We start from the raw sequence: 26999 nt of genomic DNA, 5'->3' as shown, positions 1-26999 counted from the left end.
ATATATTTTTTGAGAGGCCAAACATTTCCTACAAGGTATTTACTTTATATATATATATATATATATATATATATTTTTGTTTTTGTTTTTTGTTTTTGTTTTCAGGTGTTAGTGTAAAGAAGGGTTTATGAATTTAAAAAGGGATCCTATTACATTCAATATTCATTTTGGATGCTGTAAGCTCCCTGTGTTTATTTTAAAACCCAATTTTAGCCTCACACTTGAAAACATCGTAAAACAAAAAAACTTAAGTATTCGGGATTGGATGTCTGGATTAAAAAAAAACAAAAATGTAAAAATGGGACGGGGTGACTTAAAAAATGCAAAAATATATCTTTGGAATTTAATGAATTAATTGTGGGTCCCTGTTTTCATTTCTAAACTTAATTTTGGCCTAGCACTTAAAACACTTAAGAAAAAAAATAAGTACCTGGGACTTAATGTCTGGACTCTAAAAAAAAAAAAAAAAAAAAAAGTCTTGGGGATTTCATGAGGTAAAAAATGTAAAAACATGTCTGGGATTGAGTAAATTTAGTATGCTATAGGAGCCTTGTTTTCATTTGTATTCCCTCCTTTAGCCTAACACCTGTAAAAAAAAAAAAAAAAAAAAAAAAAAAGTGTAAAAAATATCTTTTAGTACCTGGGATTGGATGTTTGGACTCTCAAAAACATCAAAATATGTCTTTGTAATCGAATGAATACATTTGGAATACTACAGGATCCTTGTTTTCATTTCTAATACCTCCTTTAGCCAAACACCTGAAAAAAATGTATAAAAATTGTCATTTAGTACCTGAGTTTGAATTTTTAGACCAGGCATGTCCAAAGTCCGGCCTGGGGGCAAAATGCGGCCCGTGGTCAATTTCCATCCGGCCCGCAGCCTCAATCATAAAATCAATAACGTCTGGCCCGCATGCAGAATTAATACATTGGGCAGCAGCGCTATTACTTGCCTGTTCTAAATGCTGCCATCTATAGGCTCAATTAGGAACAGCAAATTAGTATATGAGTAATTGACTGTATGAGCCCCTAATTTTCTAAAATGGCGACAATCAACAAAAGAAGGAAAGTTGAGCTGCAGTGTGACGCAGTGAGCTGCGATCAGCACCAGCAGCTTTATATCCCCAACTTTTACGGACAGCTAGATAAGGACAAGTTTCTGAGAGATTCGAGCATTTGGTAAGGAAATGCTAAGCTTGTTCGGCTCGACGTATTTGTGTGAGAAGACATTCTCGGTTATGAACTTAAATAAGAGCCGTGTGAGGACAGGGCTTTCGGACTCTCACTTACAAGACATCTTGCGCATCCATACTACTGCCATAGAGCCACACCTGGCCTTTGTCCTGCACTCCAGATCTCAGTTTCACCCATCACACTCATGCGGACAAGTCATTTTTCATTTATGATAAGTCTTAACTTTTTTTGATTTGTTTTGTTTTGACTCCAGAATAATAAACATTTAAAAATCCAATCAACATTTATAGTTACTAATTTCATATTTTAAATGAGCCCTGCACTTGTTGATATGACGATTACTTGTTCATTTCTGTTATTGTTTAAAAATTCTATAGATATTAAACTGCCATGGTGAGATTTTTTTTATGTTTCAAATGTAATTTGCACAATTACTTCTGTTCAACTGTTACAAAAAAGTTGAAGTGTTAAAAAATGTGAAGTTAAGTCAATATTCAATTTCAATATTTAATGTCAATTCATTTTTGATATGCATGTTTCAAATTAATCAAAACAAATGCTTAAGAGAGCTGAAATGAAAATAAAAAAGAAAATATTATACACAGAATGGCTCACTGAAATGTATTTAACTTAATTACTGTTAGATGTAAAGAACGCCTGCCAAGGTTGCCCCCCCCTACATTTTTAACACACCAAATCTGGCCCACTTTGCAAAAAGTTTGGACACCCCTGGTTTAGACTTTCAAAAAACGTAAAACAAAACAAAAAAAAAAAAAAAAGCCAGCACTGTTCACAAGTGGCTGGTTTTATCATTTCATTATTTCATCATCATTCATTTTTTTTCACTTTGAAATACTTTTAATTTTTCCTGGAAAAACCCGCCAAGTACTGAGACCGCAATATCTGAGACCGCGAAGAAGGAGGGATCACTGTATTTACAAATAACTACAATCATTACGCCTTTAAAAGCATTAACAAAATTAGGAAAAAAATGCAATGTGTATAGTTTGCAAAGTGTGTGCACACGGGTTAATTAAGCTGATCCTCGGTGATTTTTAACATTTAAAAAGCCAGTTACATCCATGTCAAATCAAGCAGTGTGTTATCCTACCACTAGGGGGCAAACACAAGGTTAAGACTTCATTGAGCTTGAGAAATGGCAAGCAAGCAACTCCTGCAAGAAGGGCGGCAGCTTAATTATGCTTGATGTATCCATGAGTTCCACGCGGCTCACACGTCAAAATGACGTCGTTTTGGCAGCCACACTCCTTTGCGCCTTGTCCACGCAGGCAGAAAACATGGCGAGCGAACTATTGCTTATGGAAGTTTGCTGGTACACCTTCATGATTTAACTGAAAAGGAAATACCACAAACAACTCCTGGCAAGCACGCGCACTGTGGACAGATGAAGAGTCTGTTAGAAGAGTCTATTTAAAAAAAAAAAGCTTGGAAGAAGGGTTATGGTTAGATCACTTGAATCTACTAGGATTCTCTAACTCTGTTATAAAGTAGTAGTGTTTGTTTCCTGTAGACTCCATTTACTGCCACCAGTATGGGAGGATTTCAGCTGACTGCGGGGGAAAGCTGCACCAAGAATAAAGTGCTGCAAAACGCGTGCTGGCGAGATTGAGCACGTCTCCTTTCCATGCGTCAAGAGTGGGACGTGATGACAATGCTGAAGTTGGCTTCGGGGGAGCGCTTCTGAGATTTCAGGTTTCAATTCTACCTTATAAGCCTTTAGACCCGTGGTTCTTAACCTGGGTTCGATCAAACCCTAGGAGTTCGGTGGAGCCTCCGCTGCAGAGGTCCACCCCTCAGTCTAGTCTGCAGTTAGTGGGCACAGTCATTGAAAGCGTCCTGCTCTGAGATTTCCTACCGGTCCACTTTGAGGTCGCTGGTTTATGCAGCAGAGTGAGACCTCCCTATCAGACCGCTGAGAGAGGGCTGTATATGTGTCCGAGTCAGACTCCCTATCGGTCCGCTTTGAGAGCGCTGGATAAGCAGCAGAGAGAGACTTCCGGAATTAGCAACAACTAAGGCAGCCAATGTGAAGAAGCTTGTGGATGACTTCTTCAGAGACAACAACCTTTCATGGGATATGGTTTCTGCAGTTTGTACGGACGGAGCTACAGTGATGCTGGGAAGAAAGTCTGGTTTTGGTGCACTAGAAAAGCCGATGTACCACACATCATTGTGACGCATTGCATTCTGCACAGGCATGCGTTGGCAACAAAAACCTTGCAGCCCAAAATGGCAGAAGTATTAAAAATTGTAGTGGAATATGTGAACTATGTGCGAAATAGTGCCCTAAGTGTTGGTTTTGTTATTTGAACAAGGTGATATTAATGCACAATTCATTTTGTGCACCAGTAAAAAAAAATAAAAAATCCCTTTTATTTTTTACTAAAGAAGGGTTCGGTGAATGAGCGTATGAAACTGGTGGGGTTCGGTGCCTCCAATAAGATTAAGAACCACTGCTTTAGAATGACATGTTTACATGACAAAAGCCTCTCTTTTCTCCCCCCCCTTATATACCACGCTAGCTGTCAATTAAGCTGTCAATTAAGACCATTATAAAAAAATCTGATTGTCAAAAAATGGGAATAGATTAGTTTTGAAATGACTGAAAATGACATTTTGACTGCTAAGTCCATACTCCAAGTGATTCTGGTACTGTGCTGTTTTGTGCTTGGTTCTGAGGAGGCTTCATTTTTTTTTTTTGGTTTGCACTCAAGAAAGTTGGCTGTGTTGCCTTGTGTGCCAAGTTTTTTGCCATTTCGTCTGTGAATTTATTTTATTTACTTCATTTTAGTTTATTATTATTTTTAAGTATCAAGCCTTGAAGCCTTGTTTGTATACTGCTTGCTTAAAAAAATAGAAAAAATATAGACATGTTTGACAATAGACAATAGACATGTTTGATTATACACGATAAATAATCGTGATTAATAATCAGGATTTCAATATTGACCAAAATAATCGTGATTATTATTTTGGACATAATCATGCAGCTCTAGGTCAATTTAATTTCAAACATCTATTTTACATTCCATAACAGTAAATAAAGCATCTGATGAAGGCGTGTTTGGATTTTGGAGGGAAAAGCAAATTGAAAACAGGTCAAATGCATTTTAAATGAAGAAAAAAATAGCACATTGATGCCACAATCTTTGCAATCAGTTTATAAAAAAATAAAATGAAGAAAAAAAGATATAGAAATATTCCATTCACATGTCTTCTGGGGGAAACCAAGCAAAGGGTTGCAATTTTCACTATATTCATCAGTTGAATTAGGGAATGTGTTTAAGAACCAAACATTTTTTTAGAAAAGGGGGAAAAAAAAAAATCTCGCAAACTGAAGACAAAGGCATACACAAATGAACTCTTCACAAATAGGAACTTAAAGACAATATTAAAACAAATAGCAATTCCAAATGTATGTACATTGATCACTTATTGAAACAGAAACATATACATCAATGATCTCCTGGCAATAAATTTGCCTGGCTGCAGTGAATTCAAGATAAGCACTGCCCGTGCACACCAATGCAGGTATGATCATCAACTACTGCCTGTAAATGACAGCTGTTAGTACCAAAAAGCTGACTTATCATCACCAAACGTAAAGTGAAAAGACCCAGAAAGCATTTGGCGGCACCATGAACAGCAGATTATTCATACACAAATGTGTTTCTTAGAACAAGGCATGGTAGGTACGGTCTGGTGGTTGAGCCATCACTTCAGAGTGCAATCCTTTGCTTTCATATTGTGCGTAATGCAAATTGGAAAAGTACCATGGGTCTGCTCTTATATTCATGAGCTAAAAACGGAAAAGATTATGAATAGAACCTTAAGGTACAGTTATGGGGTCACTGACAGTAAAACAGCCGATGGCAATATGCTCATGTTATAAAGGCTCAAATGCGCCCCCTATCATCAGCACCAAGTATCACAAGAGCCTATTGAAACTAGTTGGCGGCTACACCGAATCTCCCAAACTGGACAACATGACAACCCCCCCCCCCCCCCCCCCCCCCCCCCAAAAAAAAATGAACATCAAGGCTGATATGTGGCAGCGATCTACTAACTTTAAGGCTCATGGACTACAAGCAGAATTTCATCTAAACCACTGTATTGAATGGAAAAAACTTGGAAAATGGAAAAAGTGGTCTCACTAGTATGATCAAGAGTTAGTAGCTTTGGAATGAGTCATTAGCTCAAGTAGGGCCACGCTGCACTCGTGGGGGACAATAAAACTGCATGTAGAGAAAACTCTGCATGAGCACTGAGACCTGCTGCATGTGCCATTGTGGTGGCATACAACACAGTAATTCAGCTCATAATAAAAGATATATAGCCCAACCAATCCAAACACACTGTCATGCATCACACATATCATTTGCAAATAGTCAAGTTCAAGAAGAGTGTCAAAAAACAAAACAAAACAAAACAAAGACGCCTGCTTTTGGTCCCCTTCTTCAAGAAAGTCCCTTGTCGAGAGTTTGAGCAGCCCAAAGAACAGTCCAACTAGATGGCTGTGTGGTTACTCACATTCAGTGTCCTCACAAGGCAGAAGTGGTCATTTGTGAAACATGTAGATAGGCCTCTGAAACCCTGAAGAAAGAAAGAGTCTCATGACAAACCACAATCCAAAGAATCTCATAGAGATGGGCAAAATTGCCTAAAAATAAATTCTAATTTTTTTTTTTCACCATTTTAACCCTCCCATTTTTTTAAAGAAAATAAGTAAAAATGACACAGAAAATTCCTAACAGGTTTTGTGTCTATTTTAGCTAGCACTTAACACACAAAACACTGTTAGAAATAAAGTGCAAAACTGTTGTATACAATGACAATAAAAGGTTCAGTGATCCCTCACAACTTTGCGCCTCATCTATTAGTGCATCAGGGATTTTTTTTTAATGAAAGTCTAAAAAAAAAAAAAAAAACACGATATTAAAGTTCCCTGCATGCTAGATGAGTTAAATGTAAATGCGCATGCCACGGGCACTCCTTGGACGTTGAACTACTGCGGTACACATATTTACAGGGCATGGAACGAGATACCAGTCGTGGGCCGTCAGGGACAGCATGGCCTTTTCTGCTGGCCTAATAAAACCTGAAATTATTATAACTATCTATATATATATGTAAAAAACTATTCTCCATATTCTGTTCTTTTCATGTCATATTATATCCATATGAATACACTCCTACAAGTGCTGCACTTTTAGTGTAGAGTTTTTAGACTAATAGAATTCAGCTAACGTGTGTCGCCAGGCAGCCCGGAGGCACTCGGGCATTCGCTTGAAGCCTTCTGTGCAGTGTGCAATGACATATTGTGTACGGGCCCATATTTTTGTAAGACAGCTGCAATAGCCAATCAAGCCATAAAACGGCCTTCAAGAAACCTTACGCAGAACAGTGGAAGTAGTTAAAAAAGTTATTTAAAAAATAAAAAACAAAAGGAAAAAAAAAGAAAAAACATGTTGCTCAACCAGCTAACGTTAGCGTACAACAAAGCCAGACTCGTGGGATTTTTTTTTTTTTTAATTAAAAACCCACAATGGCTGAAGAAGAGCAAAACGGAAAGTGGACTGACGCAACTTTCAGCATTGGCATCCATGTCAATAAAGAAGGAGTTATCATTGGAAATGAAACGCAAAGACAAACTCTACAAGCAAGCCATGGAAGCCTTAGTGAGAAAAAAAAAAAAAAAAAAGAATGGATTTTCCATCCATCCATCTTCTACTGCTGTCTTCCGGGGTCGGGGGGCAGCAGCTTGAGCAAGGAAACCCAGACTTCCCTCTCCCCGGCCACTTCATCCAGCTCCGGGCACTCCCAGGCCAGCCGAGAGAAATAGTCCCTCCAGTGTGTCCCCGGGGCCTCCTTCCAGTGGGACGTGCCCGAAACACCTGACGGGAGGCATCCGGGGGGGCATTCTAACCGAACCACCTCAGCTGGCTCCTCTCAACACGGAGGAGCAGCGGCTCGGCGCTGAGCCCCTCCCGGTTGACCGAGCTTCTCACCCTATTTCTAAGGGAGAGCCCGGACACCCATTTCAGGATGTCTGGTACCCCATACTCCCGAAGCACACCCCACAGAGATCCCAGAGGGACACAGTCGAATGCCTACTCCAAGTCCACAAACCACATGTAGACTAGTTGGGCGAACTCCCATGCACCCTCGAGGACCCTGCCTAGGGTGTAGAGCTGGTCCACTGCTCCATGGCCAGGACGAAAACCACACTACTCCTTCTGAATCTGAGACTCAACTTCCTGACAGACCCTCCTCTCCAGCACCCTTAAATAGACCTTACCGGGGGAGGCTGAGGAGTGTGATTCCTCTGTAGTTGGAACACACCCACCGGTCCCCCTTCTTATAAAGAGGGACCACCATCCCAGTCTGCCAATCCAGGGGCACTGTCCCCGATGTACATGCGATGTTGCAGAGGCGTGTCAGCCAAGACAGCCCTACAGCATCCAGAGCCTTCAGGAACTCCGGGCGGATCTCATCCACCCCCGGGGCCTTGCCCCCAAGGAATTTTTTGACAACCTCAGTGACTTGAGATGGGAGAGCGCACCTCAGAGCCCAAACACTCTGCTTCCTCAGAGGAAGACGTGTCGGTGGGATTGAGGAGGTCTTCGAATTATTCTGCCCACCGGTTCACAACGTCCCAAGTTGAGGTCTCCACTGTACACAGTGTCAATGGTGCACTGCTTCTGAGACGCCGGATGGTGGACTAAAATTTCTTCAAAGCCGTCCGGAAGTCGCTTTCCATGGCGTCACCGAATTCTTCCCACACCCGAGTTTTCCTCTTGGCGACCGCTGAAGCCGCACTCCACTTGGCCAGACTATACCTGTCAGCTGCCTCTGGAGGCCCACAGGCCAAAACCCCTGATACAACTCCTCCTTCAGCTTGGCGGCATCCCTTACCGCTGGTGTCGACCAGCGGGTTTGGGGATTGCCGCCACGACAGGCAGTGACCACCTTACGGCCACAACTCCGATCAGCCGCCTCGACAATGGAGGCGCGAAACATGGTCCACTCGGACTCAATGTGCCCCGCCTCCCTCGGGACGTGGGAGAAATTCTGCCGGAGGTGGGAGTTGAAACTCCTTCTGACAGGGGACTCTGCCAGATGTTGCCTGCAGACCCTCACGATATGTTGGGTCTGCCTGGTCTGGCCGGCATCCTCCCCACCATCGGAGCCAACACACTACCAGGTGGTGATCAGTTGACAACTCCGCCCCTCTCTTCACCAGAGTGTCCAAAACACGTGGCCGCAAATCTGATGATACAACCACAAAGTCGATCATCAAACTACGGCCTAGGTTGTCCTGGTGCACATACGCACATATGCACATACATACACCCCTATGCTTGAACAGGGTGTACGTTATGGACAATCTGTGACGGAAGTCCAATAATGAAGCACCACTCGGGTTCAGATGGGGGGGGGGGGGGGGGGGGGGGGGGCGTTCCTCCCAATCACGACCCTCCAGGTCTCACTGTCGTTGCCCACGTGAGCATTGAAGTCCCCCAGCAGAACGAGGGAGTCCCCGGAGGGAGCGCTCTCCAGTACACCCTCCAAGGACTCCAAAAAGGGTGGGTACTCTGAACTTCTGTTTGGTGCGTAGGCACAAACAACAGTCAGGACCCGTCACAAAGGTGACATTCCATGTCCCAAGAGCTAGCTTCTGTAGCCGGGGATCGGTGCGCCAAGGTCCTCGCCTTTGGCTGCCGGCCAGCTCACTTTGCACCAACCCCTATGGCCCCTCCCACAGGCGGTGAGCCCATGTGAGGGGGGACCCATATCATCTCTTCGGGCTGAGCCCGGCCACCAGGCGCTCACCAACGAGCCCCACCTCCAGGCCTGGCTACAGAGGGGGGCCCCGGTGATCCACATCGGGGCGAGGGAAATGAAAATAAGAATGGGTTTTGTATTGCAATAACTTCGGGACAGATGTTTTGGTTGAGTTAATGTTTTGGGCATTTTATGTCATACATATTCAATCATCATGGTTCATCGTTTGCTTGGGTTTGGTTGTAATGGGTTTGTGGGGTTTTGTTCATGATTCTGTCTATATACATCTGCCTTTATGTCTGCATTCTCGTTTGATTTATTTGGTCCACCTGTCTGGTGATACTATGTCCAGTTCTGCTCCCGGTTTGGCCTTGCCTCATTTCGTTGTTAAAACTTCCTTTTTTGAGCCACATATTTTTCAGTTTTGGGTCCCCTTCCTTCCTCCTCCCAACTCACTATGCCTAGAAATGATACTTATATTAGATTGCCATTTGTAATTTAGTGTACAATCTTGTTAAAGATTGCTTACTCTTGGTGGACTTCATAAAACTTGATTGACAAATAATTTGAAATAATTATTACTTATTCTTAGTTTTGGCACGTAGAATGATAAATTGTAATTGCTGATGCAGGTTTATTGATGTTTAAATGCACTGAAAAATACCCTGTGAAGCCCAGTAATGCGTACAGTACGCTTGAGGTGGTCCAATCACTGAAGGCCATTTGCGCCACTCAAAGGTAAATAAATCCTTTCTATATTATTTATTTATGATGTTTTCTGATTGTATACATGTCTGTTATACATGCGTAGCACTTACTATAATATTTTGGTACCTTTTTTTAATATATATGTACAATTTTGATGTTTTTACCTGGGGTTCTAAACACATTAGCTATTTAACATAGGTTTGGATTGCCCGCCATATGATGAAATCGTTTTACGAGCCCAACCGCGGAACGAATTACTCTCGTAACATGGGGGCCCACTGTATTAACACTTTTCACGGGGGTGGGGTTGGTTCCCATGACTTGGGGAAAACAAGGGCAAGGAAGAGCAGCCCGCTCACTGCCGCTTTCTTATCATACATGCTTTTTTTCTGTTAATGACTCTGTAGGGCAAGCTGCCTTTGAGAGTTTGTTGGTTGACGCAGTCTTGTTCCCCTTGCAAACCTTGATATTTTTCATCCTGTGCTGCTGCCTTTTATCCCAACGGGCTTTAAACGAACATTGCACCATGGTGTTACTTGTTTCACATTTGTCGCTGTAAACCAAAACCAATGACGATACAACTCTTGTCTTAGGAACAAACGGTTCATTTTCTTTAGCCTAAGCCATTACGCTAGCCTGTGGTTTGCTGCATGTGAAGGCAACTAGAGGACGATGGAAGCCTTGGAAGTTCCTGAGGGCGAAATGCGCCAGCACTACAGGTGAGGAAAATATAAATTTCCACCTAGGTCTAGAACCTCGTTTTTTCTTGTTTTTTAAAAAAGTGAATATTTCATTACCTCTTGTGAAACTCTTTGGCATCCCGAGGAACTCACAACTGGTGAAACCCACTTCATTTGTGAGATAGGATGAAAACTGATCCGGCTTGAGGCGAATACTGTGAAAATTTCTGTTGATGTTATCCTAGTGATCAAGATGGAAAATATTCACTAAATTATGATAATTTCACAAACAAAAAAGTAAGTCAGGTTTTATTACCGTCAACTTCTTCCTTTTGATGTAGGATTGCCAGGGTTGTGGCTCAAGGATGAAAATGCCTCCTGGATGGAGATGTCTGTAGACTCTCTTGAAGAGACGCTTTAGGCCAGTGTCTCCCCAATTGAGGTGAACCCATTTGGTGACGCTCAGACACAGGATCACGTCATATTCGGCCCGCTGAGTCAAAAGCAGGTTATCTTTCTGCAACACGTAATTGGCCTGAAGGGAAAGAGAAACCACAACTTTTTACAGTAAAACTCCTCTTCAACAAAATGTGCATGAGCAAAAAATCTCCCATTGTGAAAAAAAATCCATGCATTGAAGCCTTTCCCTCTGTCTTACTTCCTCATACAATGAAGAAAAAAAAAAAAAAAAACCTTGTTGCATAATACGAAATGTTTTTTTTCTGCATTGGAGTTACACTGAAATTCACTACGGCAAAAACAAGCCTGCACCAAATGAAATGTCACACCCGGTTAATACTTGAAACACCGGCATCCGTTTGACACCACTTTATACTCTGAGCGGCTTTCCCCCCGCAGTCAGACAACATTCTCCCATACTCTAGGTGGCGATAAATGAACTCTACAGCACACAAACAAGACTGCTCTATATAACAGAGGTAGAGAGTCCTAGTCGATTCAAACGATCTTAACAGACTTCATATCTCTCCCCAAAGTGGTGCTCGCCAGGAGTTGTTTACGGTATTTAGCTCACAGTATCCCTTTTCAGACAAATCATGAAGGTGTGTTGTCCGCTGCAAAAAAATTCCAGAAGATACACGTTGCGGAAAATCTGTTCCGCATGGACACTGCATGGAGGGTCCTGGTTGCAGAAATAGTGTACACTGCATGGAGGGTCCTGGTTGCAGAAATAGTGTCATTTGACGCACAAATTTTGCAGAAGCGTCAAGTTTAAACCAAGCTTAACACCTGAAGACAGAATAAAATTAATAATGATGAAAGATGGATGACGTGAAAGACATTATGCAAGAAATTGATCTAAGTATGAAAATAAATGCTTCTTTGTAGATTTGGCACTTTCTTTTTTTCCATTGTAGGATGATTTTGTTTTTAACTTCAGTCAGATTGTAGATTGCATTACACATTTTTTTTTTATGTCCAAGACATAGATTTGCTATAGTGAAAAGTCCTGTTGTGAAAAAATTCTGGCTGCAAGTATGATTTTGTTATGGAGACATTCTACTGTACTTAATTATCACATGAAATTTCACTTAATTGGTCTGAAAAAAAAAATAGAGGTCAATCCAAAACAGTTTTGATGTTATTTATATGAAGCCTTCCAGCTTCACTTGTCTAACTATGGCATTCTGAATAATATTACATTTGTGGAATATGAATTACACAAGCAAATCCACCTGTTTGCATCGATCTCAGGAGGTGGCTTTTTTTCCCACTTGCTGTTGACTCAAAGCGACATTACAGTTGCTCAGAGATCAGGTGACGACCGATCACGGCTCAGCTTGTGGGGCTGTCAAAAGACCAAATCCGAAAAACAGGCGAGCTGTGATTGGTCGTTACCTGAGCAACTATGCTGTCATATGCAAGACTACATCTAATTAATGAAGTTAAAAGGGTGATAAGCGCATTAATCTTTGTCATGTCTGCTTAACTAGTAGTTGACATGGAGTGTACTATGCTGACATTTGTTTCAATTTTTTAAAGGTTTTGTGTGAAGAATGATGGCCTGTGTGAAGATTGAGTCTTAAGTAGTTTGTGTCTGAAGTAGTTTGTTGCTTGGAAAAATTAAGATGTGTTTTGAATGATAGGTATGCAGAAAAACTATATATATAAAAAAAAAAAAAAAAAAAAAATCATGATAAGTTTAAGGCTGTAGAGTACATGAAAGTAAAACAAATATTGGCCCTTTGGCCAATTTTGGAAGCGCCATAATCGGCCCGGGCCGAAAAAGCATTGCTTTAAAAGGTACCACAAGTGACACAGCTTGTAAAAATTTACACAATGCGTACATTTAACTTGCTAATGCCTTTGTACATAGGTGACGATTCTATGTCAAACAATCAATGGACTGTCGTGTTTTGCTCCAATTATGTGGCACAAAGAAACACTACCAAATTAATTGCAGGGAGGACATGGTATTGTGTGATAATAGAATGCAATGCAGAATACTTCATATTAAAATGCCTGACTTTGTTGTGTTTCCTAAAATATTGCCTTCTCTCACCTTTATGAAAGAAACATTGGTAGGGAACTCCCCTGGTTTTGTGGTGGATGATTCAATAAGAGGAGGTGCAGCAATGGGCCCCCGGGAGATCTGCAGGGACAGAGGGAAAGAGCAGCTCCTGGCCTGATTGCTAAGTTGGTGCTCTATTTCGCTATTTTGCCTCTGATTCTTGACCTGTTCAGCACCACAGGAGTCCTTGTCGTTCACAGCCTCTGCAGGGCCGCTTTCCCCTTTCAGTGTGTTGTCGTTTTCCGTGGTCTTGACGTGCGTTTCCTCCCATCTGGCCTCTTGCGCCTGCATCTCTGAGAGGTAATGCCTGATGTTCTTGCGAGCAGCGTGCACTAGCCTGTTGTCAATGTCCAACCCCAAGATGTGGGCAGGTCGCAACATTTTTGCGATGTAGAGTGTAAGGTGACCCGAGTTGCAGCCCAAATCGAGCACACGCTTTCCTTCAAACCACTCCGGACGTAAGACGTGTATCCGCGGGTCTTCACTTGCACTCGGGTTGCGGTAACCGTAATATTTGTTGTAGTTGCCATATTGGAACTTCTTTTTCTGTTGCTCCCTGGCCTGGTCGTGGGTATTCTGGTGCTGGCGACCTTCGGAAGCAGATTTGAATCCACTCTTGGGCGTGTGGAAGGAATTTTTTCCTCCCCCAGGTTTATGGTTTTGCTCACCAGATGCAGATTTTGCTGCAGGGGTCAAGTGAGTCAAAGGGGGGTCCACTTTACCAGAGTTGCGCCGCCGCTTACGCCTCCCAAAGTGCTGGTTTGCTCCCGCCACTAGAGAAGAAGCTGAATTCTCGGTAGACATGGACGTGGCTTCCTCCTTCAAGTTGGACGAGTCAACTGCAGAGTGGTCATGAGAAACTCCCTCGCCAATGGAAAGTCTGTCTGACACTTTTGAGACTTCCGGATTAGAATGCATTACTGTAGCAGGACATGATGCAGAGTCTCCAGTTTTGACCTCATTTTTTCCAGAGTCTGAGTGGTGTGACTGGGTTGAGAAGCTGCTACCGTGATGTCTGTTACGATGCCTCCTTCTTCCACCGCTCTTTAGGGGTGACACCAAAAAGCTGCTATCGCTTATGCAGCTGTTCAGATTGAGAGGATCTGTGATGTCCCTGGGAATGAGGATTTCCACAGGGTCTCGACTCTTTGCTGGCAATGGGGATGACTTCGGGGTTTCAGCGTTCAGCGCCCTGTTGACCTCCTCATCCTGCAAGCTGTTTAGATTTAGTGGGTCAAAAATGTTTCCACCTAAGAAAAAGTTAGTGGGCAAGACAGAGTCACTTTCTGAGTTTACTCGCCGTCTCCTTTTACCAGAGCTCGGATGCTTGAAACTGAAGTTTGATGTGTTGCGGCGCTTTGCCACTCTCATTTGATGATGCTGTTTGGCATGATGGAAGCTATTCCTGCGATTGATGCTCGACTCGTTTCCCTTGGATTTTTGCCCGGCACCATGAGAGTGGCTCAGTGTGTCCGCTGTACCGGTGTGTTTTGGTGATGTGTCTGTGCTGGGAACTGAGCAAGACACCGCCATGTTCAAGGTGGTCTCGGCTACACCTTTAGCTAATACTGATATGCCGCTGCAGCTTCCAAAACGTTCTGAAAGCTGCTGAGATGAAGCTGAGCTAGCCTGTGGGCTAGCAGTTTTTACATTGTCTTCGTCACCAGACATTGCAGTTGATTTCCAGGGTCACTTTGGGCATGGAAACTTTTATTGGATCTGAGAGCTGGAAAAGTAAACAAATCGAAAAAGTTAAAAAAGCAAAAACGATACTTTAAATTGAAAAATAGCAATAACATCATTTAAAGTTGTAGAACGAGCACCTTGAACTCTAAAATCCTTCATAAATAATGCATTCACAAGAAAATAAAAATATTACCACTTAGTGAACCCTTCGGAATTTCGTCTTGTACAGGTTTAATGTTGGGTATTTTATCAGAAGAACAAACAAATAGCAGACCAAAGGCCTGAGAAGGTATGTTGACAAATAAGTTGGTGGTTTTCTCACAGTGAACACGTTTCACAACACGCAAAGGCCCTTCCCCAAGACCATTTCTTGTGATAAAAAAAAACCATAAAAGTCTTTTTTCTGATTCAATTCTACCTTTTCCTAACATCCAATTTTCAAAATTCTTGGTGCATTGTAGGTAAACGTCAAGTCCCCATTCCAATCTGACTCCGCATTTTAAGTTTTATCAGTTTTTTAAGAACTATTGCCTCGAAGACATACTTTTCCACAACCAAATACACGTAAGAAAAAGTAAATCTTTATTTTTCAGTGACCTGACTTAACAAAATCTTACCAGGCTAACTTGTCTTTCACACTTACTTTAATTTACCAAAGAGCCGATTAGTTAGGAGGCATTCAATCTACCGCAATGATGTAGGAAAAAAAAAAGTTCGAGCCCCAATGCTGGACAGTTATCCTGTTAGCATATTAGCACCTAGCATTCGGGCCAACGTTGAATAAACGTTCATTTTAAAAGACACCCAAAGACCACAAAAAGTCTCTATTTCGACTTGTTGCTGTCCAAAAGTCCATAAAAATTATATGTGACTCTAATGATAGTAATAATATTACAAAATCGGTCATCTTTTCGAATACAGTCCAGAATGTGGACACCATCAACACAAGACTCACCTCGTAGTTCTCCCCGCCTCCGGCCGTACTGTTACTGGCCGAGGTGATGCTAGCTAGCAGCTAACTAGCACACAAGTGGAACAACATCGATGCTAACACGCGGCTAATTCGAATTATTAATTATTTTAACATAAACACAGAGCATGTTCTGCGTTCGTTGGGTCGGGTTATGGGCTCCAGTACACAGCACACGCTCCTATCTGCTCCCTTAGCCAAATCTCGATACTCTACTCGTATCAGGCAGGTAGGTGAAAAAATGATTGTGGCGTTAAAGAATCTGCATGGCGGTGCATCCGGGCTGGGAGGGGGAGGGGGGGAGAGAGGGGGAAGGGGGAAGGGGGAGGGAGGAAGTGGTGGCGAATGGCCGGCATGAGGTGCCTCTCAGCAGCCCCTTTGATCCACATCACGGTAAGACATTCAATGGAAGTACCACAGGCAGACGACACTGTAGAGTTGAGAATGACTCTCCTGCATAAATACAGTTTTCTAGTTAAATCAACAAAGCGACAACAACAACAACATTATTATTATTAATAATAATAATCATCATCATCATCACATGAAAATAAATATTTTTCCAAGAGCGATGTGGTCCAGTAGGTGGAGAACAACCTATGTCATAACTATAAGATAGGATAAGATCCAAGCATAAACGTATGTATATAAAAGAAAACTATAATAAAATAAAAAATGAAAACAATAGGAAAGATGACTTCCATAACGTGAGACTACTTTTCTGCCAAACACCACCAGAGGGCGACATCACAATAGTTAAACAGTTCAAAAGGATACTAATACTGTACCTATAGACATTTTCAGCAGTAAAAAGTTCACATTTTTGTCTATAATAATTTTGCCGATTTCATAATTTTGCATGTAAAAATAATTGGAAATAGTTGAAACCACATTTTGTCACTAGTTGTGTATAGAAAATGACATTACTTGTCAGGTAACAACAAATTACGAATTTTACATGACCAAACTCCAGAAAACAGGTGAGCCATTACTATTGGTCGTTATCCAGTCTTTGAGCAATTGTGATGACTTTTTTAACTAGACAGTAAGTGAAAAAAAAAAGTGTGTTTAAAAGTATTAATTTTACATGAAAAACTACAAAGTTATCAAATTAAATATAGACAGAATATTACTTTTTTTTTTTTTTACTGCAGAGAATGGCTAAACAGGGCATACTAAATTTTCCTTAGGTGTGATTGGGTGCGTGGATGGTTGTTCGTCTCTGTGTGCCCTGCAACTGGCTGGCAACCACTGGGTGTATCCCCCCTTAGTGCCTGAAGTCAGCTGGGATAGGCTCCAGCAAGCGTGCGACCCTTGTGAGGATAAGTAGCTATATATTTAATGGATGGATGGAAGAATGGCTAAAAAAGTTAAGTAACCCTTAAGGTCTACCTGCCAGTTCACACAATGTCCATGGAATGTTGTTCTTATCCTAGTTTGAAAGCTTTTTCAGTAAAAAATAATGTCAGGTCAGTCACGTTAGTTATATTTTATTTCACCTAAGATGTTTTGAAATGCATTAAAAATATTTACTAATACAAGTACAATACGGTGTAGGAGAGATGAGAGACTGCAGGTTAAAAAAAACATCTGTTTATATTCTCTGCCCTTGATCTGACAGCTTGGTCTTAATTATGTTCCAAATCAGTGCCGCCGTTGGCTAAATTCGTCCAGCTTCACTAATCTCTAAAAGGAGGGGAATTAGGGGAGAGGGTACCTGTTCCCCCGCTTATGTCAGTCTTTTTTTCTCATGGAAATAGGGGTGCGGCCCTCGGTTCCAGGCACCATCTGCCCTTCCTCGGGGTTTAGGGCCCAAGCACTTCAGACATACCTCCATTGTTTGTGTGTCTCCAAGCAGAAAGTGGAGAGTACACATGGCCCTTGCGGCCCCAAAAAAAGCGCTTGGGCCTGCTGTTCATTAGCCCACATGTGACAGAAAGAGGGGTGTGAGGGTTCAGGCGTGGCCTGTGTGCCATTACATCAAGGAGTGTGTTTGTCTTTGAGGCCTGCTCAGGCTTGACGTGTGATTCAAAATAACCGTTGATTTGACAGGTCAAATGCTCATTTGTGATCATGTGCGATGCTCACAAAGTTTTGATTTCCAATATATATATATATATATATATATATATATATATATATATATATATATATATATATATATATATTTTTTTTTTTTTTTTTTTTTTTTTTTGACCAAACTTTGCTAATGTTGGTTGTCTGAGGAGGTAGACCCTTCAGTGACAGTGTGGTTGTTGTGCAAGGACAATAACGGTTGTTATCATTTATAAAAATGTCATCTGCATACTTGTAGAGAGAAAACTGGATAATGCAGCCTTTTAACATAATTATTTGATTTCAATATTAATATGCAAGAAAACAAAAAATAAGGCATTGACTTTGAAAAAAAGGTAATCAATTAAAGTGCAAACCTGACTGCTGGATTGGAACATTGTGTAGTTTGGATGCCCAACGCACACAAAAAAAAATGACCCCCCCTACCCCCCAAACAGTGGTCCCCCCCTGAAATTGACACCATACCTCAGTAAAATATAATCAAGAGTAATGTGTGTCAGCATATTCTTCAAATCAAGCAGGAAATGTGTTGTAAATCTGATGAGAATTGCTTTAAAACAGCTCAAACCTTAATCTCAGATTGGAACCCTTGTGTCGCTAAAATAAGTCATGTGGTTTCTTATTGCTGTAGAGAATTAGCAATTACATTTTTCATTTTATATGATAACTTATCCAAAACACCTATTTCAATTGAGCTGTTCAGAGCAGTTTATTTATCATAGAGGATACATTTCGAAAACTAATAAGGGATAATTGAGCCTGCATCTACATGCACTGTATTAGAACTGGGCTATATGATTATCAAGTATAGAAAATGAGGTACGGTGAAAAAAATTGGTAATTATAATTTACATTTTAATTGGAAATGCAGAAGTACTGGTATCAAGTATCGGTGTTGAGCTAATACGTGGCCTTATTTTAAGGAATTGGTACTTCCGAAGGCAGCCATTTTGAGCCGGCCACTCTCTTGGAGCACTTTTACAATCACAAAAGAGAAATTCCAAATTAGAAGAATAGAGTTTGCCATTATTTCTTTCAATTTTATAGAGATGGTCTCCTTATTTAGCATTTTTAGCAGTAAAAAGGTGATAGTAAAACGAAAACGAAACATATTGCAGCCAAAATTATTCATGTATTCCTCATATTTCTCGGTTCTAGGCGTCAATAAGGCGACAGTTCTTAATGTCCACCAGCAGGCTGAAAGCGCAGAGAAAATCCGCGCTATGACAAAGTCCCAGCTGTAACGGCGCCCCCCAAAACACACCTCCACTTGCCTTGTGCCGTAGGTCCGAATAGGTGTGCCGTTGGCTGCATCCATTCGGGGGCCGCGTCTGTTGGCCATGGTGTCCACGGGCCGAGCTGGCAGTATGCTGCGTTGAGCGCCTGAATCCACCAGCAGCCGCCGACCAGACAAGGAGTCTGTGATGAACAACAGCTTGCAGTCACGGCCGGCGCCCATGGCTGCTAACGAGCACCGGCCCTGGCGTTTCCCTGCGTTTTAACACTGCACGGCTTACGGCACTGTTTGGCCTTGGCTCCAAACCTGGCATGATAGTAGCAGAGTATGTCATCAGCCAGGCCACGATAATCCTTGGAGGAGGCCAGGGGAGAACTGGCCAGGGCTGTGCGTACTGGTGCTGGAAGCTGGCACAGGAACAGGTGTGTAAAAAGGAAAGAGGGATCAGCTGATCCCAGCACAGCCAGCATTGACTCCATCAACTCTGACAGTTTGCTGTCGCCGAGGCCGTTAAGGGACAGCAGGCAGTCCGCCTTCTCCAGCTCCGACAAGTCAAACAGCCTCAGCAGGAACGTCTTTAGTGCAATGTACTTGCCGACAGCTGGTGGAGATTCCAGCAGCGACACCGCCCGAACCGTTGTTGAGGCATCCAAAGCGGCCACGACATGGAAGTATTTTATCGCATCCAGAGTTATCCCTCTCAACTGGAACTGGGCTTCAATATGCTGAAACCACGGCCACGGATTATTTTGCCAAAAGTCCGGTAATTTGATGGTGGCAGCGTAGACGTTAGCATTAACGTTAGCCATGTCGACGTTAGCGCCAGCGTCTGGTGCGGGAGCATTGACTTCGGCTACGTTGCCTTCATTGACGGACATGTCGGTATACACTCACGGGGTCACCAGTGTGGAGTTACGAAACGGCGAGACGAGACAGTAGTCTTTTAAGAGTCGAGGTAGTTTTATTTCTTTTTACCATTCGAAGTACAATGTACTGTCAGTTAGCATGTAGCATTCTCTCACCTCGCTAACCCCAACAACTTTTGGTGAATGTCTCCGCCGACACTCTATCAATATGAGTCACCACAGATCACTGTATAGTAAAAATAATTTAAAAATGAAATTGACTTTTATTATACAGGTAGTTATAATTATCATAGGTCATTATAGTTATGATAATGTCAGGTTATATCAGCCAGCAGAGAAGGCCTTGCTGGCCCTGACAGCCCACCACTGGTGTTTGGAGTTGGCCGTGTGCTGCTATTTGCAATGTTAGGATGGAGGTTTGCTTATATTTTTGACCAAACACTTGATCACATGAATTTTCTTTTCATATCAATTACATATTTATAATTATTGTCCAAGACAACTAGAATAGGACAATGAACATGTAGTTTTTTGTTGTCACTGACTTGGTCATGCAAAGTTGCATGTAAATTTTCAGACTACTAAATCATAAAGTGAACTCAGTATTCTGCAGCCCTCATTTTCCAATCTCCATGCTGCCAACTGCATCGAGATTAGTTATTGAACAATAGCAAGCAAGGTGCACAATAAACTCGCTGTTAGAGGGAGGGGCTTGCTCTCGTGGTCATGACTAGGATGTTGCGTCGCCTTCACAGATGATAAGTGATCCTGTACAAGTTTGACATGCAGTGTGAGTAATACTGACACAAAGCTTGATTTGAGTTTATTCAAAGATGATATGTTTAACAAAGCAGTAAGCGCTAATTCGAAATTAAATGTTCGTATTTTGCATTGAGGGTGACTCTTTCTGGCCAGTGAGCTCGCATATCCTTTGATAATGCACCCAACACATTTAGTAGTGCATATGTATTCATGAACAATAAAAGCCTCTTTCTATTCTATAGAGGCTCTACGCTTGCATCTATGTTAGTTTTATATTCAAAAGGTGATCCCAGCCTTGTCCGAATCAGAGTTGATGTCCTTTGAGAGATACAAGTGGAATTACAGTAAACTCACTATTCTTTGTATCTCGTGGATTTTTATTATACTAGACAAATGCAATTTATTCAACCAATTTGATTTTCATGTTCATGAGGTACATTCTGTGTCAAGCTACTGTACCACTGAGCCTTATTATCCTTTTTAATGCATCAAGTTAATACGTGCCATAAAAAGTACATTTCAAAACTTGGTGAGGTCTTCCAAAATTTTAAGTACTATCAAGCTGTAATTTGTCATTACCGCGTTCAAATGGCCACACTTAACTTGCTACAGTTAGATCAAAATATCAATATTTACCCACAATCAACTGCATAGGGGCCCACTGACCTCAATTAATTTCTTTTTTTTTTTTTTTTTTTGGGGGGGGGGGCTGTCAAACCAGCACACATAACATACACACACACACACACACACGCACACACCCACACACACACACACACTCTCACACACTAAAAGTAGTCATGTTTGTAGATGCAGCTGTAGCATGGGTGAGCGTGACCCATTATGTTTTGCATGCCAAATTTACCAGTGAATGGCTTAAAGAGGTTAATCTGATGTAGTAAAATAAAGGACATTTGATTGACTGCATAGCAGACATCAGTGTAGCTCCATCTATACCACTAATATTGGATATTGCTGTAGATACTTTTTGTTTGATTAGTTATGCAGAATATACTGCTCATTTTTAGTCAATTATAAATAGATCTAAACGTGCTTAGTGGTTCAGTATGGGCTTGTGTATGCATATAAGTTCATAAGTTCATAATGAAAAACTATAATAATGTGTTATGCTATACAGTGTTAAGATACACTGTGTTGTATGTGATTTACTAGTGACTTGTGTCTGAATCTCTTGTTAGAAAGATTTGCACTGATAAACTAAAATCACATTTGCCTTTATTGACAGTGTCATGGCTTAAGCTTAGCACTCTAGAATTCACGAAAAAATAAATACTCAAAGGAAAGAGGTGCATCGACTGATGCTTCATCAAGCATATCTCTAAGACCCCTTTAGAGAAAATAGCTTTGGATGAATAAAGGCAGCACCAACAATGAATGAATGAAAGGCCTTTAACTAACCCTAACCCCCCCCCCCCCCCCCCCCCCCCCCATAGTGAGAAGGATGATGTGAGAAGGATGATGTGGTCAGCACACCGGTCCGTGGTGATAAAATGGTTGGGAACCGATGCTGTTAGGTGTGTCAACATTACAGGCGTTGTCAAGACAACGAGCCAAGGCTCCACAGGGACTTGGTGAAGCTTCCACCTTGAGCTAGATGCTAGCCATGAGACTGAGAAAATGCTGTGCTCCACAGCCAATCACAGGTGAGCTTGAGCAAAAAGATGACATCATAGGAAAATGAAGGCAAATGCAGACAGACTTTTGGTTGCCATGTCTGCCTGCCTCAGAATCCCCAACTGCTGTTATAGGCTGAATGAATGACTGTTATGCAACAATTTAGCCTTTTGCACATCAGAAAAATATATGACAAAAAAAATAGCAGATGTGGTATGTAATTGATGTGCCAGAATGCCATCTTCCATGACACAAGAATTTTTTTTAATGCTGAGAAAATACAGTACAGTATTTTCCATTCCAGGATGCACATTTGTCTGCAAGGAAATGAAACTAGTAAATTATTATGACTGTGGGCTCTACTCCTTAAATACCGATGGACACACATTTTTTTAGTGTATGACATTTGACAGTATCTGCATGTAAGCACTATAGAAACAACAGCAATATATGCACATTTACTTTGAAATGTGCACTCTTTGTATTTTTTTAAATCAGTTGTTGAATTTCAATTTCACGTATTTTAAATTACAAGTAGACTGATCTGTTTTATGTTTGTTTGTTTTTTTAGGGTCATATCAAAACCAATTGTTTGCGTTGAGGCCACTGACAACTGAAATTTGGAGCCAATTTTCATTTTTAGCAAAAGGGAAAATATTGGCCTCAAAACGAGGCTTTTTGTTGTTGATATATCTTGTACGATAGCTGAACAACTTTTCAGATTTGCATAGTGTTGTTGATGTTTTTTTTTTTAATCAATGGTACAGAACATATGTCTTTGTTGTAATTGTCAGGGATCTCCCAGGGTCATGCCTGAAAAAAACATAAGAAAAAATTCTTAAACAAGTATATAGCTCTCTATAGTCTGTATGCTAAATGAAGTTCTTTCAGAGTTCAAAGTAACAAAATTTCACGTAACCTATTTAAATTCCAAACAAAAACAAAAGCTGCAAAGGGCTCCCAGGGTCAGCAGAATCCCCTATAAAGTTAACTGAAGTAAACAGTTTTAAAAAGATCTATGATCATCAGATTAAAAAAAATAAAAAAGTTTGGTTATTTATCAAAATGCCAAATATCTGCATCGATAATGGGTCCGTCATAATAATCAAAACATTTGAGAGTACCGGTATATTTTATTCAGATTTGTGGTGTATGCACTTGAAAACCTTGCAAACCCACAGTCTCTTGTTAAAGGGACATTGTGTAAGATTTGGAGCGTTTTTCATTTAAAAGAAATAAATTAAATGATTATACATTTCAAAAACTTGCAACTAAATGTGTTCTTAATGACCAAAATTATGTTTTAAATGTAACTGTAGGTCTAATTGTCATTTATTTGGATTACATGGGGGGTGGCACTTCTCTGGAGACTGCCATGTTTTTTATAGGTACGGAAAAATGGTAAATGCAGCACCTCATTCTGTCCGTAATGAAAAACTGTCAAATCTTCCACAGTGTCCCTTTAACGTTGTAAGGCTATTGAATGTGCTTTAGTATTTATTTATAGTTTGAGTAAGGAGCTGGAATTGGTCTTTGGATCCAGCCCTCCCGACCATCTCACTCAGCAGGTTTGATCAGTTAAACAGAAAACCAACATTGTCTTACTCGCAGCCGGGTCCTCCCTCAGCCCTGCTTCTCTCATTAATATTCAATCCTCTCATCCAATAGGTGAAACAGGGCGGATGACATCACAAGCTAGGGAACAACGAGCAGCCAGTGAAGCATCCATCCAGCCAGCCTGCCTGCCGAACAAGCCTGCTTTCAGGGTCAGGAACTGGTCTGACAAGAGAATGGCAATCCTGCCGTAAACTGTCACTAGGAGCAGAACAGTAGACGATGCTTCTACCACAGGTGATGGCTCATAGGCGAAGCGCGGACCGAGACAATGTGAAGACATATTTCAGGTAATTCCTTCTCTGGCTATGCAATATGGGGATGTGAGAGAGTGGGAGGGTGAAAAGGCGAAAATGGGAGGGGGTAGGCTGTCTAATGAATGCCGGAGTGCTTTGTAGCCCTTTTTACCCGTCTTCCACTCTGCAATGGGCTCGGCATAGGAAGCAGCTGTTTGATCTGCAGCGGGATTTGGCGACTGCATTCATGAAAATGGGCTTGATGTGCTCTATATATATATATATATATATATATATATATATATATATATATATATATATATATATATATATATATATTTATATAATATAAAGAAAGAGAGAGCACACCATCCTCCTGTATCTACCCCCTCCTCCACTCCTCTGCATCTCATCAACTTTGCATGCATCCCCCTCACAATTTCATGATGGGGAGATTTCGATATCAATAGTATTGTTTGTGTTGGCCCACAGCAGCTGCAACACTAGATCCTAAAATATGAAGGAGCCTTGCTATTTTGCTTTAGTCCGTAATAACATTGCTAGATGAGAGTTATACGTATGGCTGCTATTTTGTTATCTCTGCAGCGGATCCTTTGGGGCCTCCCTACAAAGCAATGCATGATGCCGGAGGGAAAATGTCCTTTTTGGGACCCTCCTATGTCTCCCGGTTTTGGCGTGGACACACGCAGCAGTTTCATAGCGGCTCCACTGACATGCAGCTATACAACATCTGGTCACCTGACTTGTTTGGTGAACGGAGTGGGGGTGGGGCCGGTCATGTGAGAGCCAAGTCACTATTTGGAGGATGACGATGGTAGGCTGCATGATTACCTCAGTTCATTTCATTCAAAGTGAACTAAAGGAAGAGCACCATCTCCAGGAGCATACGTCCCGGAGATTTGTGAGGTGCAAGGCCTGCTGGGAAACCTGTTTAGCTGTCAGGCGTAAGGGAGATTTTAGGGAGTCAACCCAGTGATGGAGAGGAGGCAGAGTTGATAGCAAGGAGAATTGGGGGATGGGTTATGTACAGACGTGTTACTCCCTGCGAACACCGGTCTGCTGTACAGATATTTGGTAGACGCTTCTATTTCCGAATTTAACAGCATGATGGTACAATTCATTTCTTTAGCCATATATTTAAGAGGATAGATTTAGTTGCCCCAACTGAGGATGAGACCAACAGATCCACTGATAGAGATGTATTCTCCACTATATCCTCAACAGTTGCATAAGTATTCACTTCCGTCTTTGCTGTGCTCATATAGTAGCACACAAAAATACCTTTGAAATCTTGTCATCCCCACCACCCAGAATTCACTGTCTTCTGTTAGTCTCTGAAGCAACTCATGAAAACTGAATTGCTGAAAGCAAGTAGGCAAAAGGTAACATGGCCGATTCCCACTACACTCACTCATTTGTATTTAGCATTACTGGAAAGATTGGTAAAACTGCACGGTCCACTGTAGTGTTCGCTTAGCAAACAAATAGTGTATACAGTTCATTATCAGGGCTATGAGTAACACATTTTTGGCCCCCACTACACTTGCAGACCAAGATTACGTCGTTTTTACTTTTGGTTGTATTAGACTTTTTTTTTTCTGATTGATTCAAATATGAATCTCTATGACAAAATGCAGCTTGTGCGTAACTTGTGCCAAACAACAATTATTTGACCTTGGCAGAGGTTTGCTTTGCACTTAGTGAAACCATTTAAAATAAATAAATCAAATAAAATGCTTGCTGAGTTTATTTTGGCCTTTTTTTCCTCCCTTATTTGCATTTCTGGGGCCTCGTTATGTTTTCCAGTATGGTAGATGTAACCCAACACACGCAGCCTCTTTTACCTCGCCTTGACTAACAAAAGCAGCAGAACATCGTCTTAGCCTGCAGCCCACTTAAAGTGGACTCTCTGAAATCTGATACACGTAAAAGGAGGCCTCCATCTGTTGAAGTCCGGGTGAGACTTGGTGCTGGAAAGCAGATTGTTGAGTAACGTTACCGTTAAGCACTTCTATGTCTTGGGTTAATGCAGAACTTAGTTAAGTGGGGGTGAGGAGGGTGTTTGTTTTAGGGTCTAACTTACTCCAGCAGTGTATTGTGGGAGGTGTGTCAGGGCTGCAGTGTGTCTGTCTATGTGTGTGTGTCATGGATTAGCATGTAGGATTGGAAGCCATCTGGCCATTTTGTTCCCTCTGGGGAGGGGGAGTAAGTGTGAGAGATGGATGGAGAGAGACACTCACACAGTGACACATTGACACAGCTTCACTCGTAATCTCCCTACTTGATGTCTGTTGCTCCTTACAATACACTTGCTTGTCTGTGTGCATTAATGTGTTTGTTTGTCTGAGATTCCATGCTAGTCCCTTCTTCGTTCCGAAGCATGAAACTCCAGCTGTAAATTGGATATTAAGGCATGTCCAGAGGCTTTTCTTAAGGAGGGTGCAACATTCCAGAAAGTCAAGTCGCCTTTTACTGTTAAGATGACTCAGAGGATGAAGATGGACAGAGATGTGCTGAATATAAGGATGAAATGTTACAGAGTTGGACGAGGTTTAGGAGAGTAGCAAGTTTCACTGGGTCAGGCGTTGGTTGGTGGAGGGTTTGGCTGAACTTGACATACTTTGTAGACGCCAGAGAATTGAAGATGTTAAGGGAATTCAGAGGAAGACTTAATTCGAATTAAGACGTTAATTCACTTTTGGGTTTCCTCTGGGTTGTACACTCACATTTTGGCCCTCTTTTTGACAGCACTGGATTTGACTGAACATACTGTATGCTCCAGCTGCAGTATTTAACTGCTCTTAATTCCCCAAAAGCTGTTTTGGCGAGCACAGGATTCAAGCTCTGCAAATGCAGGTGAAAGGGAAGATCGCACACTGTTGCTTCACCCCCAAAGAGGTCTGTTTTATTTTCTCAGCTGTAGGGAGGTGCAACTATTGTGTACGCTTTCTGTTAATTCACTTGCTGTCTCAAAAGCG

At 41.6% G+C, this 26999-nt stretch overlaps 2 protein-coding genes across 14 annotated transcripts in view; one reads left to right on the top strand and one right to left on the bottom strand.

The window, feature by feature from the left end:
- The window catches only part of mepcea (methylphosphate capping enzyme a), a 22190-nt gene extending 2996 nt beyond the window's left edge, over positions 1-19194 (bottom strand). For 2 of the 5 annotated variants that reach the window (XM_088440156.1, XM_088440157.1), the window contains exons 1-5: positions 15560-15872; positions 12910-14644; positions 10705-10923; positions 10506-10629; positions 5746-5808 (exon numbers count right to left, since the gene is read on the bottom strand). In XM_088440156.1, the coding sequence (XP_088296282.1) occupies positions 5774-5808; positions 10506-10629; positions 10705-10923; positions 12910-14589 (2058 nt within the window). In that variant the 5' untranslated portion in view covers positions 14590-14644; positions 15560-15872 and the 3' untranslated portion in view covers positions 5746-5773. Of the gene's footprint in view, positions 1-5246; positions 5809-10505; positions 10630-10704; positions 10924-12909; positions 14645-15559; positions 15874-18914 lie in introns of those variants that run through there. The other 3 variants (XM_088440158.1, XM_088440154.1, XM_088440153.1) reach the window with 3 other exon arrangements.
- LOC148409154 (serine/threonine-protein kinase PAK 3) overlaps positions 15923-26999 on the top strand; it is a 56649-nt gene continuing 45572 nt past the window's right edge. For 3 of the 9 annotated variants that reach the window (XM_088440176.1, XM_088440175.1, XM_088440174.1), the window contains exons 1-4: positions 15923-15967; positions 18937-20543; positions 21970-22179; positions 23819-24054. The gene's annotated coding sequence lies outside the window, so the exon portion shown is untranslated. Of the gene's footprint in view, positions 15968-18936; positions 20544-21969; positions 22180-22224; positions 23719-23818; positions 24055-26999 lie in introns of those variants that run through there. The other 6 variants (XM_088440172.1, XM_088440173.1, XM_088440167.1 and 3 more) reach the window with 6 other exon arrangements.

Source organism: Hippichthys cyanospilos, chromosome 18 (assembly GCF_059441005.1).
Source record: "Hippichthys cyanospilos isolate Australia breed blue-spotted pipefish chromosome 18, RoL_Hcya_1.0, whole genome shotgun sequence".
Lineage (NCBI taxonomy): Eukaryota > Metazoa > Chordata > Actinopteri > Syngnathiformes > Syngnathidae > Hippichthys > Hippichthys cyanospilos.
The sequence above is the reverse complement of the archived record's forward strand: the minus strand, read 5'-3'. Positions and strand labels throughout refer to the sequence as shown.